The sequence below is a fragment of the Pieris brassicae genome, chromosome 8 (assembly GCF_905147105.1).
Source record: "Pieris brassicae chromosome 8, ilPieBrab1.1, whole genome shotgun sequence".
Lineage (NCBI taxonomy): Eukaryota > Metazoa > Arthropoda > Insecta > Lepidoptera > Pieridae > Pieris > Pieris brassicae.
This window is the reverse complement of record NC_059672.1, coordinates 20,693,322-20,713,047: the sequence shown is the minus strand read 5'-3', so window position 1 is coordinate 20,713,047 and position 19,726 is coordinate 20,693,322. Positions and strand designations below refer to the sequence as shown.

General features: G+C 33.4%; 1 protein-coding gene across 2 annotated transcripts in view; it reads right to left on the bottom strand.

The window, feature by feature from the left end:
* The window catches only part of LOC123713809, a 149,128-nt gene that overhangs the window by 29,287 nt on the left and 100,115 nt on the right, over window positions 1–19,726 (bottom strand). For both annotated transcript variants that reach the window (XM_045667676.1, XM_045667677.1), the window contains exon 4: window positions 932–1,027. In XM_045667676.1, the coding sequence (XP_045523632.1) occupies window positions 932–980 (49 nt within the window). In that variant the 5' untranslated portion in view covers window positions 981–1,027. The remainder of the gene's footprint in view (window positions 1–931; window positions 1,028–19,726) is intronic.

The window sequence follows — 19,726 nt, the reverse complement described above, 5'->3', positions numbered from 1 at the left end:
AAATAACAGAGAAGTGGTTTATTTTAACAAATACCTGTATCTCAAAAACGAAATTAATGATCCTTGTTACACAAATCAGGCAAAGATAGTTTAAGTTTCGGAGAAGCCTTATATGCAGATATGTATAGTTTTCAAGCTCTGGAAAATGAGCACCTTCAAAAAGAACACTAATGTAATTTAAATTTAAAATTACAGACAGTAGTTTTAGTTTAGTTTCCTATACGTTGATTTTATGTCATAAAAGTTAAACCTAAGCCAACTTAAGGTACTTGATACTTGGCATTTTATTAGCGACTAGCGCAGTGGTAAAAATAACCTAGAAAGGTCACGAAGGGGGCTCGCCTTGCCGTGCCACTCAGACCACTAACTGCAATGTCTATCAAGATAACAGACGTTTCAAAGCTACATTCTTGATTGGTTGATAAAGTACAGTGCTTTTCTATTACGGCCTAAAAATATTTATTTATTACACAATCTTGTCCTAACAAGTGACCCGAAATCGACAAAAATGCACAACATATGAAAAAAAAAATTACACAAAAAACAAACATAAGAAATTAATTAGGAAAAACTAAATTACATAATTTAAAAGATTAACCAACTGCTATTCACTAACAATAGAATTTTTGTCAGTTCACTCAACGGACAATAAAAAAAGTCCGTTAAACTATGTGATTCGTTAACTAAAGTAATATGAGCCCTTTTCAGAAGGTTAGTCCTAGCTTAGTACATGAGGTAACATCAGATATCTATGTTATACAGATGACACTGGACACAGTTGAATAAAATAATGACGTCGATTTTAATCACCTACATTATTTACTGAGACACAAGACTATCCGTGGGCTAATAAGATCTGTGTTCTGTGCCCACAATGATTATCCTTTGCAGGAAAGAGTCTAATTCTTTATGGCAATATGATTTCTCTTACCAGCCAATATGAGTAGCCGCAAGAGAGCGGCGAGGTGCGCACTGCACATGCTGTGTCACCGCGCCATCAAGGTTCTCTCTACCCGTCACATGGCATCTGAAAAGAGAAGAACCATTTTAATATAATTCCATGAACAGCCTTGGTAATGCAACCTATGTTTTTATTTTTATTATAACTATGACTATATATTACAATAATCCTATCAAAATTTATTCATGGTAAAGATGAGACAACAGACTCACAATATACATACATCTTAGTAACTATTGTTTGAATAGGGGTCATAGTTGAAAAAGGCATATTGTTGAAAAGAGAATAGTGAAAAGTTTATTCAGCGGAATATTGAGCCGGGCGTCCGGTCCTGTAATAACCGGATATGGTCCGGGCCCGGGTAACGAGTTTCATAAATTCAACCGGGTCGTACTCTGACATTTCTATTTAGACATATGATTAATATTTTACAGTAAGTAAAGACTGAAGTTCTATTTAAGCTTCATCTAAACCCATTTAGTTATAATTGTATAGTTATAAACCGACATTAATTTTACAACCCTATAAAGACAACTTCGCCTCCTCCTGCTTCTGCATTGGTAATTTCATTATTTTTAGAACGAAAGTATTTTTATAACTATTTTATGTAAACAAAATTAATCTTATAATTAAAAAAAATAGATAACAATTGTATACAGATAATGTACGTAAATGTCGTCAACATAATGTAGAATGAAAATATATTATAGGTAGTGTAGCGCGACATAATTTAACACCCTACGCTACACTTTACCTTTAGGTAATAAATTATCACCAACCATTCATAAACTGTAGCAGGCAACAGGTAGAATAATGATCTTTAGAAGTCAATCCGAGACCGCATTGTGTGAAACTTCAGGTAAAGCTTCTGTAAGTTTGCCCCAAGTTTCCTCATTATCGAGATGTCAACAGCCTCGTTACTTCGTTGCGAATGTTTTTATAGTAATTCACGTTATTTCGAGATTAAGATATTTGCACAATCAGTGCGTAAAATTAAATCTTTAATATTAATAAATGTCCGGAAGTCATGCATGGCGGGCGAATGAACATGATTCGATTAATATTTGTGTATAGTACCGTATGTATGTAAAATATTTAATAGGCTGTCCAAATCTAGGCTTTAGCGCATTATAACAAATGCTTGACAAAGCTCTGGAAGGACTAGCTGTAAGGCTAATCACATTAATGAATGTAGTAGATTGTGTGATTGCCTTTTTTCTATACAAGGCGATAAGAAAGTACTTTTAACTAGGATTTCTTAAGAAAAACACTTTTTGAACGGATTGAATATATGTATTATTATTAAAAACTTACAATTATTTACAGATACCGTGACCACGCACGCGGACAACCATTTTTCCTTTCATAAAGTTACCACATTCATGTATCGGACCTTATTTATTCTTGGTTCTGCAACGACTGTACTCTGAGAGTACGCCAAGAATTCGTGTTTGTGATATACTCAATAAAATTGTTACATGGAAATAACAGCAATTTGGCAGTATTACAGCTTAAATTTGCCTGATGGGTACGTCACACAGCTAGGACCTACTGAAAAGGGCAATTTTGGGGCCTGATAGGATTGTGTTTTTTTTCTAAACAGATATAAACATATAACATAACGATAGATATCATCTAGAACCTTTAAAGATTCTTGGCAGTACATTTATTCTTTCATCAAAATGTTTTCTCTCCCGACCAAGTCTCCGACTCTCTCTTTTTTCTAAGTTCTATCCTAATACTATTATGGTTAGCGAATGATATATTTAACGTGCTAAATACGTGTTATATATAAGTGACCCACCCACTTAGAATGGTCATAATAGTTTCATTAATCATCAACGTACATTCGCATTATCAACTAGAGCCTGACATGTATGTTCTAATTTGTCACTAGAGTTCTATTGTATGTGAAAGTCTATATCATAAATATATATAATAAAACTAGTTACGACCCCGAATTAAATATAAACAAGCGGATTAAACATAAAGTTTGCTGTCGTATTACACGATGGACAACTTCTTTCTCGCAAAGATTGTTTGGTTTCCTAGGCTGTTACCTGTATAATAAATTAAATGAAAAAATTAACATTTACCCACTATCGAAATATGAATGTAAAAAAAGGGTTACTAATTAGCTGAAGACGTTGAGTTACGATGAAACAGAAGATTTAATAACTGTTACTCTGTAACACACCCACTCACCCACACATACACACACACGCACGCGCGCACACACACACACGCGCGCACACACACAGACACAAACACACACCAAATTTATTTTTACGACTCCGTTTCCATTTTTCTTTTCCTTTAGCACTTGCTTATTTTCTTCTATTGTATCTTATGACAATGACCTGATTGTACGTGTTCCGTTCCGGTGGTGGAGAGGCTGGCTATCTGTCACTCAGGTCTCCTGTTACAGAGACCAGTCTCTCACATACACTTCCAAATGTTATTATCTTAGTTTAATCATAATAACCTGCTATGTATGTATATGTGAGAGAAGAAATAAAGATTATTATTATTATATATACATAAGTAATGATTTTTCTTATTATTACATTAATAATTATACTATTTTGAGAGAGGTTTGAACAGAACAACTGCGAGTTAACTCAACTTTTTTGTATACCATATTATTGCTATTCAATTACATCATATAACACTTTGATTTACTTAGTTAAATAGACACAGTCGAAACTAAGAAACTCACGAAGTTTTTCAGATAAACTTTTCAGATAAGGGTGTAGTTTAGACTGGTAAATAAGCGATATATGATTCTCTTTTTTCTACATAACTGGACAGACGCCTGGAGGGCACGCCTGTCCAGCAGAGGCCTATTTAATCTCCGTTTATATAAAAAAAACATATTGTGAATTAGGCTACTATATTACTAATGAATATCTGTTCTTACCCGAATTAAACAAAATTGTACCGCAGGTGTGATCGTTATAAATAAAGAAAGAATCGACTCTCGCTGACAATCGAAATCAAAATTTAAGTTAGGCGTTTCGTTATACGTAAATTGAAAATGGGCATTAGTCTGGAAGATTGAAATATCGTGGCTACAAATCAACGCACCCGCGCCGGCCTCATTATTTACTGAAACCAAAGCTCTTTCAAGTAATTATTTCAAGACCTTTATTAAATCATGGGCTACCGGAATTAAATTAACGATGCGTTTAGAAAGCCAATCTACTTTTCTTTGAATAAAACTATAATGACGTATTATTGCTTAAATAACAAAATAAATAATTGTACTTCAGTGGCAATGTTGGGTCTCTTAACAGACTCTGGACATTAAACAACAATATTTCTCGATTACTTGAGAAGTAAATGTACAATGCGAATACTAGCGTTTTTTAACTAGCGTATTTCCGAAACAATTCAACTTAGGATCCTTAATGACACGAGCGTATCAATTCTTAAAAATCCGGCATCGCACTCGGGTGCTCTTTAGCATTGAGACTTGCATAACACTCGACATCAGATGAGCCACCTCTCCTGCCAGTTTTCCTCCTGTTCTTAAAAACCCCTTCGAAAGCATGTTGGGAATGTTTTAGTTTAAAAATGCAAACAATAATAGTAGTTGCAATTAAATTAAATATCTATCTATTTACAGATTGTTATATAGACCTCCTTGAACAATTAGTACTTGACAAGCAATCGGAAAGCAAATTCGTGCCTAAATTATTAGGAATGTGTACAATTAATGACACATTTCCATAAACCATTTTCTATTATAACTTAGAGACTCCAATTAATATTTGAAATGGCAGTTCATGTGACAAAAGCATAATTAGTGAAACTGTAGTCGTGTATAGACAAGATTGAGTTTCAATTGAATATTGATTTAGTAATTATGAAGCCTCACCCTATTTCGGATTTTGCTTGCTATTTAATTATTTAATATCCTTATATGATTTATAGTTATAAATATATGATGATTTTACATTCTGTTTTTAACGCATCCTCCAACAAACAACACTTGATGTTTCTTGCCATACTCTTATTTAGAGTGGACCAATTCTTCAGGCTCCCGCGCTGCAAAAAAGACTGAATCCGGCAACGCGAGGTCTCACTAACGCTTTTATTGTGGTCTTATCCCACGAAGACAAGTGAAGAGACGGGGGAAATATGTGTGGTGTTTCCATATTTTTACGCCGCGTTCCACTTGCCCTTAGGTCTACTTTTCATGGTCTTCTTAGTTCTAATCTTCTGTAGCAGATAAATAAACAATTCATGTGAATTTCAACTTTAAATACAAGATAGATAAGTTACATATAACTCAATTACTTGTATTAATATTTTGCAACGGCTAGTTTAAGATTTAAAAAACCATACAGATGGTTGTCAGTTTAGGCTTTAAAGTGAATTGCATCTTATTGTACCATGCCCTGCTTAAAGCCGAAACGTAATGGAATTGCAAGACTAAATGGAGGAACGATGTAAGGCTTACTTACATACTATTATGGTTAATGTGAAAGTAATTAATTTTGTTGAAAACAAGCTTCTTAAAAGCTCAATCAAGCTCAAATTTCAATGATTATTAAAGTTAATATCATTTAAAAAGGCTAGTATTTGAATGAGGTAAATAATAAAAATCTCATGGGATTTTGGTATTACACGTTGAGATGTAATTCCTTCACTGTACGAAATAAATGCGGACTGTTAGACGTATTCTGGTATTTGGGTTTTAAAAAAAAAGAAAGATGAGTTCAGGATACAATTGAACTTTTAATTTGATTACAATATTTATCAAATATTAAAATAAAACCAACAAATGTGTGTCCGCGATGGAGGATGATACCGAACTGATTTCATATTTTAAGTATCGTTTCACCTCTCGGTGAGAAATGCTGACTAAACAGAAGGTATTAGTATGTCAGCCAAACAGGGTACAAGATTATAATATAACAGGACGTAGAATTTTTTTTTCAACCCGTATTAAATAAAAGTTATATACATTAGAAGAAGGACGTCCACTCTTTATATAATCATTAAAAATGTTTCGTAAGAGATGTTTGTTTTGTGTGTTACGTGTCATGTATATGTCTTGGACTCGAAGTGATTAATATTAGTTAGATAGCTACGAATATCGTCGACCGCTATTTGGATTTTATTTAAAAATAAGTCGCAGATCAAAGAGCATAAACTGAACGATCGGTTCAACGCACCACTGACAATTGACTTTGACACAATGGCGTGTTGCTATTATAATACAAAAAATGACACCTAGTTCTCTTATTACATTATCTCTGACACATATGAGGAACGACTTAATTCTTACCTTTCGTATACTAAAACTGGATTACGTTAAATCCAAAGATCCATTGATAACTCACATACATAGAGACATTGCTAAGATTAACCCTTACAACTTGAGGGTCTAAAGAACCCTTACGGTGTTGAGGTCAAAATGACCCTATAAATGTGTTTAGGGCTCTCTAACTTCGATGTCAATGGGTAGATTAAGATGGCGATTATTCGGATATTTATATTAAGTTACCCGCTATTTATATATAGGTCTTTGTTATTTTAATGATTTAGTGTATGCAATAACTATTTTTATAAATAATGGATTTTTAATTCACTATGTTTAAGTATTCTATATTTTTTCTTTAATGGGACCCATCAAAAGTCAAAAATCATTTATTCGTATAGGTAACACAATGTTCACTTATGAACGTAAAAAAAATACATTATATGCTTCTAATTTAACATTTACATCAAGGGCGTAGAACGGAAGAGAAGAACTGGCACTAAACTCTCCTCCACTCTTTTTAATCGCCAAGTTTTTTTGTATTACACAACGTTTGTAAGGAGCTGAAAGCATTACACCATGTTCCACTGCTATAATGCTAAGTGGTTAGGACACGTGTCCTGCATTAGAGGTCCTATATTGTGTTTCTAGTTAAAACATTTATTACTTAAAATTAAATAAACTATTACATATATATAAAAAAATAAATAAAATATAAAATTTATAATTAAACGACGTCTATAATTCTCTATTTAAGGTGCATCAGTCCCTATATGTATGCTAGCTATATAACTTACGAGTCTTGAAAAAGGCACTTTTCTTATATCACAGGTTGTGATTTAAGAAAACCTGCGGAGGAAAGGTATGGGTTTTCTTCAACCAAATTGTGAATAAAACGAGTATTTTACTTAATATTATCATGGGGTACATAACCCGAAAACGCACCTGTACTTAAGTGCTTCGTTAAAATTTTATACGACCGAGCCACAGTACATACAACTTCCCACTGAATTATTTAAGCCAGTCGATAATAGAGCTACAAGCACGTATGAAATATGTTGTATGCTGTTTATGTACGAATAATATTTGTGCATATAAATAACACGTAAACTAATGTTGCGCCATTACCGTTAATTTGGCCTTCAATTAATTATAATGGGTAAAATCCAGGGTAAACGGCGTGTTGGTAGAAGGAAAAAAAACGTTAGGGATCCTTGCGAAGCGGAACGGGTATTGCGACTGCGGAAGAGTTGCTGCATTTGGCATAGGTCATGACACGCTTCAAGAGACTGACGGCCAATCTCCAGTAATGGAGACGCTCTAAAAGATGTTAAATAACTCGGTGTGATGAGGAAATTTAAGTAATTAAAGAGAACACAACCTCCAACATCTTAGGACTGGAAGGTGTTATTTTTTAGAAAGAATAAATACACAAATTTTCGTTTCTAAAAGCAGTTTTTGTCGCGCACCAGATGGAAGGGCAGCTGGTTTCATAAAGAGATCTTTATGGAACCAACTGCCCACACATTTTCACACCAATTCAACTTAGCGACTTTACATCAGGAGAGCAGGAAGCTGCTGGAGGCTCCCTATTACATAAAAAATACGGTGGCTTATTTTATCAGTATTTTAACTTGGCTCTCATAGTACATTTTACGAGATTTTACCCACTATATAATCTGTATGCGGGTGGATAAACCTGTGTAACGTATTAATTAATATTCAAGTCCTGTCGATAACATAAACTTATCCGGGTAATGTTGAACTAAGCCATAATATGCCTTTACCCTTTAGTCGTAAGAAACCTGTTCGGTAACACCGTTCAATATAAAATATAAGCCTTCAGCATAGTGCAAACATAATTTAACCTAGAAAGTTGTATAAATGTTTTGTTGTAATAATATAAAACGTGGCACTCTCATAAGTGATAGACGAGCATCTGGTTCAATAACAGACGTCCAACTTGAGGATAAATTTATTTTTCAAATGATAAATAATAAACGGCTCGTATTATTTCCTTCAACTTTGATTTTGTTCCCTTTGGAGTAGACTCTTGGGCCGTGTGGTTCAAGTGCACAGGTGGTATTTAAAGATTTAAGTTGGCGCCTAGTACCGAGTACATAGGACCAGCGACCGCAGAGCTGATGCTTCCCTCGCTCAACGAATAAGTATCGCAATAAAGCGAGGTAATGCTGTCAGCGTTAAAGGTACTGCCACAGAGAAAAAATATTTCCAATTTGTTTAAATTTTATATTTATCAATTTTTAATTATTATTATTATGTTAGTTAAGAAAATTGTAAATACTGTATAGTTGTGGATTATATTAATGACGAAGTTTCGCATAAAATATTTTTAAAACTATTAAGATTTAATGGAAACAAGTAGTTTTATATATATAACATAAATAAGACTTTATTTAGTTTGAAAAACAATACATCGGCTAGTAATGTTCACAGAGTAGAGAGTAGGGCAAAGACAAACGAAATGTTTCTCGTTTGGCAAGTCTGTTGACTGAAAGACAACTCAAGCAATAGAGCAAAAGGCGCGAAATTTATATTTCAACAAAAACTAATATAACATTTAAATGTTGATTGAAACAAAATTATAGAATTATATAAACATAATATTTGTCACAAATATATTCTCATTTTCAAACACATCAAGCGTAAGAAACAATATTACACTGCTATGTAAATTTCACACATGAATAGTACAAAGTGATTGCCTGCAAGCTCCCTTTGAGTGGGTGAAAAGATAACAAATTATATGGAAATATTGCTTGAATGTGACGTCTTCAAGAATACGAATTATATTGAATAAAGTATAGCTTTATTTATTTCCATATTCATATAATTTTTAAACTAAGCAACAGATTTAATTTTTAATTAAAAAAGTAATTTCCGGCCGTCTGTACGCTTATACAGGGTGTCCCAAAAGTCGACGTCAAGTCGAAATTTTCTCATAGGTAATGCCACACCAGTTATCAGAAAAATTAAAAAAAAAATAAGTCATGTATTTTTGAAGTTATGGATTTTTTTTTGTTATTCCAGAAAATGCACACCATGTGACAGTTTTTTCATTCCTGTTGTTACAAATATTTACTTTTTGCCAATTTTTTTTCTCTTACGTCATCCCGAATAGTGTTTTATGATCCTAAACTCTGTGCTGATCACTCCAACTTTTAGGAAAATGTCATTTTATACCGTACCAAGTTTTCAAAATTAATAAACGCACTACTTCAACTACGTACGTATAATACGCAGAATAGCAAAACAATAAAAACAATAAAAGAAAATGTGTAAATTAACAAGAACATAGAATTAAAGAAAGATGAACCATCGACAACTACACACAATAAGTATATAATGGACGCTATGTAGCCTTATATTTCTATCATTCATGCTTGCTGGTTTTTGGTAAATCTCTGTCACCTGTAGTTTCTTTGATCTATCCATCTTCTAAGTTGTCTTCCTTTTTTGCGTTTATTGTACCTTGGGTACCAGTTTCGTGTTATTTACAAAAAAAAATATATTCAAGTATCTATTGCATACATAATACATTATAATTTGTAGGTAGGCTACATACAACATTGTTCACGCCATCCAGTTACCTATAGTCCTCTCTGTTTACATTTTCTATCCTTATCGCACCAATTCCCTGAACACCACTCTTTCACTTTTACTATCTTCAAGTGTAGGAGGAGGGGACCATTCTACATGCTCCCGCGCCTTAGAGAAGACTAAACCGCCGACGCGAGGTCACACGTGTGCTTACGCTTGCGCTTCGTTTGCTTACGCTTCCGCTTTTTTGTGCTTATACTTTTATTTGTGGTCTTCTCCCACGGAGACAGGTGAAGAGACTGAGGACTTCCATATTTTTGTGCCTCATTTCACTTGCTCCTCGGCCTACTTTTCTTTGTCTTCAACGCTACAAACATTTTCTTAATATGATAGTGAAAAAAGTATTTGAATATCAACAATCTGACTAAGTTATGTATTACTCTTAGCAGTCAGTCAGTCGAATTAATTAATTAATTTACTTGACGAATACAGTTAAGCCATTATTCAGAGGGCAGCTCAGGTCTAAAAAGCAATAAAAAGCTTGTTTTGCACTTCTCAAACACGATATATCGGGCCAATGGAGCAGAATTGGCACACGAGCACTATACACCCGCTGCCAAGAACATTTTGACTTTGATAAAACTTTTATTTCCATTTTCAGATTTGGATATTTCGTTTCTGTTAGATATTCAAGCATTTTGTTTGACGCGTGTCAAACACGGACTCATGAATATATTGCTACTCTATATATACTCTTTATTGAAGTCAGATTATGTCAATTGGAGTATCGTTCTATTGACGTGGCCGGTTCACAAAAATAATGTTTAAAGAACTTTATTTCTTATTACAAAAATATTTTATTTACATGAGAAACTTAATATTATCTATATAAGAGAGAGATACACGTCTCAATTTTAGTTCACTACAGTCACTCTGACATGCATTTTAAAGCCCCCTTGAATCTGTCAAACACGCCAATATTGCGAATTTCAGATGGCAACTGATTAAACAGTGTCACACCCTCATACCCAATCGACCTCGGAAATTAGGTGACCTTGAAACGTCAACCTCTAAATCGAAGGAGGTGACATTAAAAAAAAACAATGGCTCTACAACTTTTTAAATCTGGGCCTCAGTTTTTTATATCTGTTTCATGATCATTGTTTAATCTAATAGGCAAGTTGGTGATCAGCCTTCTGTGCCTGACACAGGCCGTCGAATTTTTGGGTAACCGGTTTCCTTCACCGTTTGAGCGAATGTTATATGCGCACATTGAAAGAACGTCTATTAGTGTACAGCCGAGGATCGAACCTAACGACCTCAGGGATGACGCACGCTGAAGCTACTAGGCCAACACTGCTCCTTATTAATCATAATTAAACTGTCAATTAATACTTATGACAGTCACTATAATTAATAATTTATGTGTACTGTTGAAAAAAAAAACCTTCATAAAACATTCAATATTTTATTTCAAAGCTTTTATAGCACCACGCTATGTCCATATCCAGGGTACCCATGGCCGTAGTAGCCGTTATTGTATATTCCGCGACCAGGATAACCATGGTACCCACCATGGTATCCACCATGGTAACCGCCGTAGGGATGGTATCCATATCCCCGATGATAGTACGGCTGATAGCGCGATGCGTGTGCGCAGCCAATTGCTACGATTACAAGAAGAAGCAATAGTGCGTACTTCATCTAAAAAATAAAATATGATACAATTATTTTTAAAATAATAATAATAGAGTACCAAATAGTCGCAACAAGTTGGAAATCGTAATGAGTCGGTCTGACCCTAAGAAGGCAATTATGACAAATATACTAATGCACTAAAACAAGCTGAAGATAGTGTGGTGTAAAGACACCAAGGCTTATGAAGACAACCTTCAGGAATGAAGTTTACGAAGAAGAGATTTAAAACATGATTTGTTTTATAATTAGTTCTTTTAAATGCTTTTATTAGATTATAAATAACATTACGTTAACAATTTTTACATGCATTTTTTGCGATCTTAACCGAGACTGCTATGATTACAATTTTCGAAACCTAGGTTTTCTAATGATTCATGATTTATTATATTGTTAAGTAAAATAAATAAAAAAGATACGACAGACACATATATTTATATATTTTTTCCGTGTTTGGTTAAACGGTAAGTGGTCTTCAAGCAAATACAATGAACACATAAATATTAAGAAAAAAAACAGCTACTGGCTTCAGAAACTTTAGAATAAAAAATAAAACATATGCTTACATTTATCAGAAAACACAACCGTTGTTCAAAAAACACAAATCTATTTAATAAAAAAATACATATATTGTCTTTTATATACAATAACGTAACTAAATAAATCACTGATTCAATTTAAAGTCATTAGTAAATAGAAAATATTCCTAAACATAAACGGTATTTTGTTAATCGGTCTTCAATATGTTTATTCATTATTTTCGATTTTAATTTGAAATAACAAGAGATCCTAAACATTTTTCTCACGTTACCTCAAATGTACAATGATTCTATATTTTATTAAAGTAATCACAAATAAACTCAAACCCGGTTCACTTTTCGACGGAGTTACAATTAAAACCCAATATCCGTTACAGGGCAAATTTAGTATTGTCTTGTGTTAACATAGCTTTTACACATTAAGAAAACACTTTTTAAACGGACTGAAGCTGTGTATTATTATTTTACATTTATAATTATTTACATAATTTTAAATTTAATTTTTTTTTCGACGTTTCGCGTGCTTTCCAGCGTGCGTGGTCACGGTGACGGAATCCGTTTAAAAAGTGTTTTCTTAGGGCCATTTAGTTAAAAGTATACTGCCACACGAGTGGTGCTGATCTAGTAGCTTCTGCGTGTGACTCTCATCCCTGAGGGCGTCGGTTCGATGCACCAACGGGATCAGGATCGAACCTTAGAGTGGAGAGTCGCTAAAGCAACTAGTCCAACAGTTCCCAATCTATGGATTTCTCACTTAGCATACTGCTTGCTTTAGATACAAAAAGACGAGGCAAAGGCGGCTGATCACCTATCACCTTACATTCACAAATGATCCTTAAACGGATACACAAATCTTAAAAAACTTTGTAAAATTTGATTTTACTAGTTAATATAAATAATATTCGCAGAAGAAACGTGAGAAGTTGAAGATATAGATCACAATTTGGATAAAAATAACATTGCTATTTCCAAGACACTTCATCAGTTTGCATCAACGTAAAATAACATCTATTGAAAACTATTTAATCTCGCGAGCAAGTTTATTCGCGAGTGCCGGAAATGAAATCGTTCAAGTGAATACCAAGTGACGCGAGCACTGGATCGAAGTATTCACATAATGCAATGCCACTATAATACCGGAGAAATACTTGACGTTTGGAACCACATCTATATGTAAAATACCACTATTTTATTGTGCTTATTGCAAATGTTCTGAAAAGGTTCATTAGTACATATTTATATCCGTAACGCTTGCCAAACACAAGATAAATATTGTTGTGAATATTTATTCCATCGAGGCAAACAAACTTAACACTGTTGTACAACAGTAAAGACAATTTTTTAATTCGTTTGCGAAAGAAACAAAAACAAAGACAAATAATCAAGATTATTTGTCAATCTAATGGGCAAGTAGGTGATTGATTAGTATTTTCTTTCTTTTTAGTCGTATTTTTGGGTCTAAGGGATGCCAATTTGCTCATGATGCTTTCATTCTCTGTAAGAGCGAATGTTAAATGCGCACATAGACACAAAGTCCATTCAAAGTCAAAGTCAAAAATCATGTATTCATATAGGTAACACAATGTACACTTATGAACGTCAAAAAAAGAAATATACATTAAATGCTTGTAATTTTACATTTACTGCTAGTTCTCAAATCAAGGGCATAGAACGGAAGAGAAGAACTGGCAATAAACTCTCCGACGTTCTTTTTATTAGTGCACAGCCGGGGGAATCGAACCTACGACCTCAGGGATGAGTGTCACACGTTGAAGTCACTAGGCCTAACCAACAGCAAAATGTACCTTGAGGTTGGTGGCGTTCATGAATTACGTTTTAAAGTGGTCTCACTATGATAATATAATATGATAAATTAGGAATTGTACGCCATACTAAAATACAAACTGAGTACAAAATCCAGCAATTGCATCTAGAAAATCTTTTTATTCATATAAGATCTAGCCCCAGCTGAGTTTAATCTTTTACTGTAAGCGCAGTTGCCATTCAGTTGGGAGGCTCATTTCCTCCACGTTACTGTTGCAAGCGAGAATTACTGCAAACTTATATTTTAAAGTATAATAAATTTATTTATGATGTTGGTTATTGCTTTAAATTTAGCTTAGGATATTTCTCCATTATGTTTTATATATTATTTGGAAAACTTCTTTTTATACGGCTTATATATGTGATTTTAGGTGATAAGTCAGCGATGTATTCATGTGTATATTTTTTAGGCTAAGGCTCGGTTTTATTAAATAAAATACTAGTGGCATTCGCTACGAGTGGTCGGTATTTTTATGCAGTTATTTTATACAGAAAAAAATATATCACGTACCAAATAGTTTAGGAAGGAATGATGAATGAATAATAAATAGGCGAGAATTGTGACTTCCGCGTTTCTTACCCGTTTCTATATGTGTACAATCATTGGCCAAGTAGATGAGGGAAATCAAGATATGCAATCGAACTGTTCAAAAAACTACTATACTAATTTAAAAAAGTATAGAACGGGGCAAAAGGAGGCTCGCCTGATGTTAAATGATACCGCCCATGGACACTTTCAATGCTATAGCATTAAAAGGCTCCCTATAATGCCCTATAGGGCTCGCGAATTCGTTGCCGGCCTTTTAAGAAATGAAACGTTCTTTTCCTGATCTATAGAAGAGAGAAATATTGAAATATTATAATTTAAGAACAGCGGCCTAGTAGCATCAACGTGCGACTCACATCGTAGTGCGCATTTGACATTCGCTCGAACGATGAAGGAAAACATCGTTAGGAAATTGGCCTGCCTTAGACCCAAATAGAAAGAAAAAGACTGATCACCGACTTGCCTATAAGATTGACAAATCATCAAGAAACAGATACAGTAATCTGAGGCCTAGGCCTAAAAAGGTTGTAGCGCCACTGATTTATTTATTTTTAATAGATTTTAATAAAAATTGGTATCAAAAATGTACATTTGTTATCCAGTTAAATTCATAAAATATGACGCAAAAATGTTACTGAAATATCAGAATTTCAAACAGAATTTTTTACTATTCAAAGCTCATTGAATGAAAGCTCGGATTCAGCAAACTTTCACAACTATTCATTTTTCGTAACGGGTTTTTATCAAGTCAATTCTCCTCTAAAGTGTTTTTAAAAATCGTTTTATATTTTTTTAATATGTCAATAATCAAAATCAATGAAGAGTAAAGCTCTTCAATTTAATTAATTTTGATCAAGCAAACACTTGACTCGCTATTATAAACTTAATTTATCTATATATAACAACTTCAACTTCATCTTTTACTTGACAAAAGTAAGTAAAAAATCTTTTTCAAAGATCTATGTATGTCATGTTTGCCTATAAGCTTGTCACATTAAAAATTATATATTGTGGTTCTTTTACCGATGTATCAGTGTTCGATCGTTGGCAAGCTTTCATCAATAAAAAAAAATCAAAGTTTTGAAAGAACATATTAACTAATTCATTTAAAACCAGGACCGTGTGGACGTGTTATGTAAATGTATTTATGGTTAAGTATATTATCCTAGTACTCGTAGATTCAATTGTCTGCTATGCATCAATATATTTCCTATATGCGTAAGCGATACTTGCTGGTATTCACAAGGAAAACACCGTGAGGAAAGAGAAATATGTTTCACAAACTCTTGTTTCAGGCATTGAGGCCCGCACCTCTTTAGCTGGTTTGTATGTTTTAAAATCTACAAATGAAAAAAAAAACGGAATGAATGCGTATTTATTTATTAAAACTCATACCACGAACTCCATGTCTCAGGGTAACCAAAATATTGGTATGGATCGTAAATGAGGCTTCTGGAGTACAATGGCTGGTTCCACAAATTTGGAAAACCAATATAGAAACCCAACCCGGGTTACTGGGTACTGGGGGTATACCCGTAAGATGTCTCCCAGTTGACAACAGATTCTTTCTTGAGTTTGTCGCCAAGACTTTTGGCCATTATCACTCCGAGAGTGAATGTAAAAACGAGTAACTGAGGCCTCATCTGAAAATAGATTTAAATTATCCAAGAATTAAAAAAGTTGGAATTTCAAATATAGTATAATAATAATTAAATCGATTTTGATCATGAAAATGCTGTCAACTGCATATTCAATTAATATACTAGGTACTTGTACCTATATTGTACATGTCCCCTAAGTTGTAACATCATGTATTTAAATCGAAAATATCATCTCAATATAATCTTTAGTTTCTGAGAAATGTGGGTACAAACACACTTACGAAATTTAGCCTAACATAGTGTTTTTTAGCCTAACATTTTCAGCTAAAGTATTATAAGAAATTTTGTTTGTTACCTTGATGAAACATCTTCGGAAAAACCACTTAAAATCGGCGACACTTATTTATATCTGGATATTAATATCTAATCTGAACTAACCACATTTGAATTCCTTTTGCATTTTACATTAAGATGTCGTAAAAAACACATCATAAGTGTTCGTGGTCATCATCCTGCGTCAGTGATGTGTCTTATCTAGGAGTCGCAAAACTATTTTTTTTTTAAATTCTTCACTTCAGCCAAAGTGTATCAAATATATAATAATATATAGCAATACACAATACAAAATATACCGTGGACGTTCCAGCAGGACTCTGCATCTGGTCACAAGGCACGAGCTACCCAAGCCTGGCTTGAAACCAACTTTCCCTACTTTATAAGACTAAAGCTAAAGACTGGCCCTCATCTACCCTAGACTACAACCCTTTAGACTTTAAATTATGGTCAGTATCAGGATATGGCATACTCTAAACTACTCGGCTACATTGAGTTTCTTAAAAAATCTTTGGAGCAAGCAGTGGAGTAATTTTTCTTAGATTCTTGGCCAAACAGATTAAACGCCTGTATAAAAGCCAAACCAAAGGCCATTTCGAATATTTTTTTTAATTTTTTGCTGAAATTTAATTTTGTATTCATAAAAGAAAGGGATTTTCATTTCTAAGAGAACTAATGGCTGGATCATCAGTCAATAGTTTAATCTAAATCAAAGATATCTAAGATACAGAGCTTGTAATTTTATATAAAGTTAGTTTTATTTAATGACAAAATCCAACTTAATTTTTCCAAGTAGCTAACAATTCAAATACTAATTATCTACAAACAGATTATATCAAATAAATTCACTGATTCATTATAACGTTATATAATTTAAAACCAATAATTATACTAATTTGCCCATCTCATTATAATTGGTGTAAACTTAATAATTCACTAACTAATTGCACAGTTAGTGATGCAAATTAAATGAAAACATTCTAATATCGAAATGATGTTTTATATAATTAAATTGTATAATTAAATTAACTTAATAGTGTTAGGTAAGATGTTTATATATTTATCTCATTATTTTCATACATGTATGTATTACTTAAAACTCAAAACTCAAAATAAGTATATTCATATAAGTATACAAGTATACTTATTAACGATAACAAATGTTTTTTTTAATTGAATCTAAATTTACATTTACTACAAGTTCGCAAGTCAAGGGCGTAGAGCGTGCAAGAAACTCTCCGCCACTCTTTTTCATCGCCAATTTTTGAGTCATACAAATTGTTTGAACTGGAGTAAATATTCGTCAAATTTATAAAAATATTTATTGATTAATTTACGTTTAATTTAACTAAGAACATATATCAAGAAAAAAATAACCCTAAGCCTTTTTGTAACACATTATAAACAATACGACATTTGTAAAGACAGCTTTTGAGAAGTGGTGTTACCGTCACATGCTTCTCGTCTGCTGGATTCAAAGAGTGACGAATGAAAGAGTGCTTCAACGTAGCGTTACGACACAAAAGTTTATGCAGACTGTTAAAATACGGAAAGTCGTTATATCGGACACGTTTTGCCTCATAATCAATAAGACTTATTGCAGGTGATAATGATAGGCAATAGACGAGCTGGCAGAAGAAAGACTTTGTGGGGAAAGTGACACCTGAAGAAGCGGTGAATTCAGACAGCGTGAAATGAGAGTGAGATTGAAATTAAAAAAGTTCACAGTAAGCTTCGATGGATTGTGATTGATCGACAGCTTCCCCGGACCTACCGCAGACACGCGACACAAACGGTCTTTCCGTTTGACCAATCGCAGGAATCCAATCGTTTCACCTATCGTTTTATAGTCTCAAACACCAAGGCTACTAAGGAAATTTCATATCCAAATTTCAATTTTAATCGCTTATTGACACAGTTAAATTGGACAGAATAACAAAGCAGGGATCTTCTTATATTGTAATTATGAGTCCACTTAGTATAGTGATTTTAAAATGTATGTATCTGTTACGTGAAGTATTGTAAATTACGATGCATTTAAAAAATGACTTTCTATAACAGTAAAAAATACTTTTCCTCTTGCCATGTGTCCAAAGCAATAAACTAGTGGCCAAGGTACAATAAATGAAAAAGAGGAAGAAAACTTAGAAGATGGATAGATCAAATTTAGGAAACACCAAGGTACAAGGCAGAGAGTGGCACAGTGCCAAAAATTGCACACAGATACATAAGAAGAATGAGATAGAAATTGTGTTTAAGTGTAAAAGTATCTGAAATAAAAGTCTGTCTAGTACCGCATAGCATGCTTAAAACAAATATGTGTGGCGTTATGGCGTAGAAAACGTCACTGTTGGGTGTAAACAATAATTTCGTGTTGCGATGTTTGTATCAATAATAATCAATTTTTCAAATTTAAAGCTCTGTTTATCAATTGATTTAATCTTAAATTTGAATATTTTGGATGTATCGTGTATTGTCAACATTACCTCATTTATTCAAGAATTATAGAATAGCTTATCGTGGAACAGCAAGCTCATTTTTGTATTGAAGTTGTAAATATATACTAATGGGTACCTCGATTAGGATCGATTGTGCTTATTATGTAACAAATGGTTTACCAGTTGATGTCTATGTCACTAAGTATTATTATATTTGATTTCCTTAAACCTTTAGCCGTTTAGTAAGTACAGCTAAACCACTAATGCGTAAACGTTCTTTACCAAAAATTTCTGGTAATTTTATTGTGTGCTTATTTCATCTTATATGTTTTAATTGTATTTTTTTTATATAAGTAACTTATGTTTACTTCAATTGTCATACATTTTTGATAGAAGATTTTGTAAACTATGCCTTAGATTTAGTACTATGTATGATGTTTGCTTTAATTAATAAATATAATAAAAATAAAATGAACCTTATAAACGGTCTACTGTTGGTGTTGTTAAATAGGTATTTCCCTTTTCCAAAATAAAAAATATTATAGTCATTAGTGATCACGCAGAGCTTCAGAAACTCTAGAAAAACTCATTGTGACTGGCAGAGTGAATGGCACCAGACATCACCACTATGTGGAGCCAGATGCCCACTGAAGTATTTCACAACCAATTCGACTTAGGGTCCTTCAAGATAACATCGTACGAATTCCTAAAAGGCCGGCCACGCACTCGCGAGCCCTCTGGCATTTAGAGTGTCCATAGGCGGCGGTATCACTTAACATCAGGCGAGTCTCCTATCCATTTTCCTAATATTACATTCAAAAAAAATCTCAACCGACTGGATCGATCAAGTAAAGGCCCTTACAGATCTAAGCATCTACTTGACGAAGACAGGGGGTAGTGGAAGAAGTTGTACGGCGGCTTTAAGACAAGCTTCAGATATGAAGAGTACGTCTTAAAA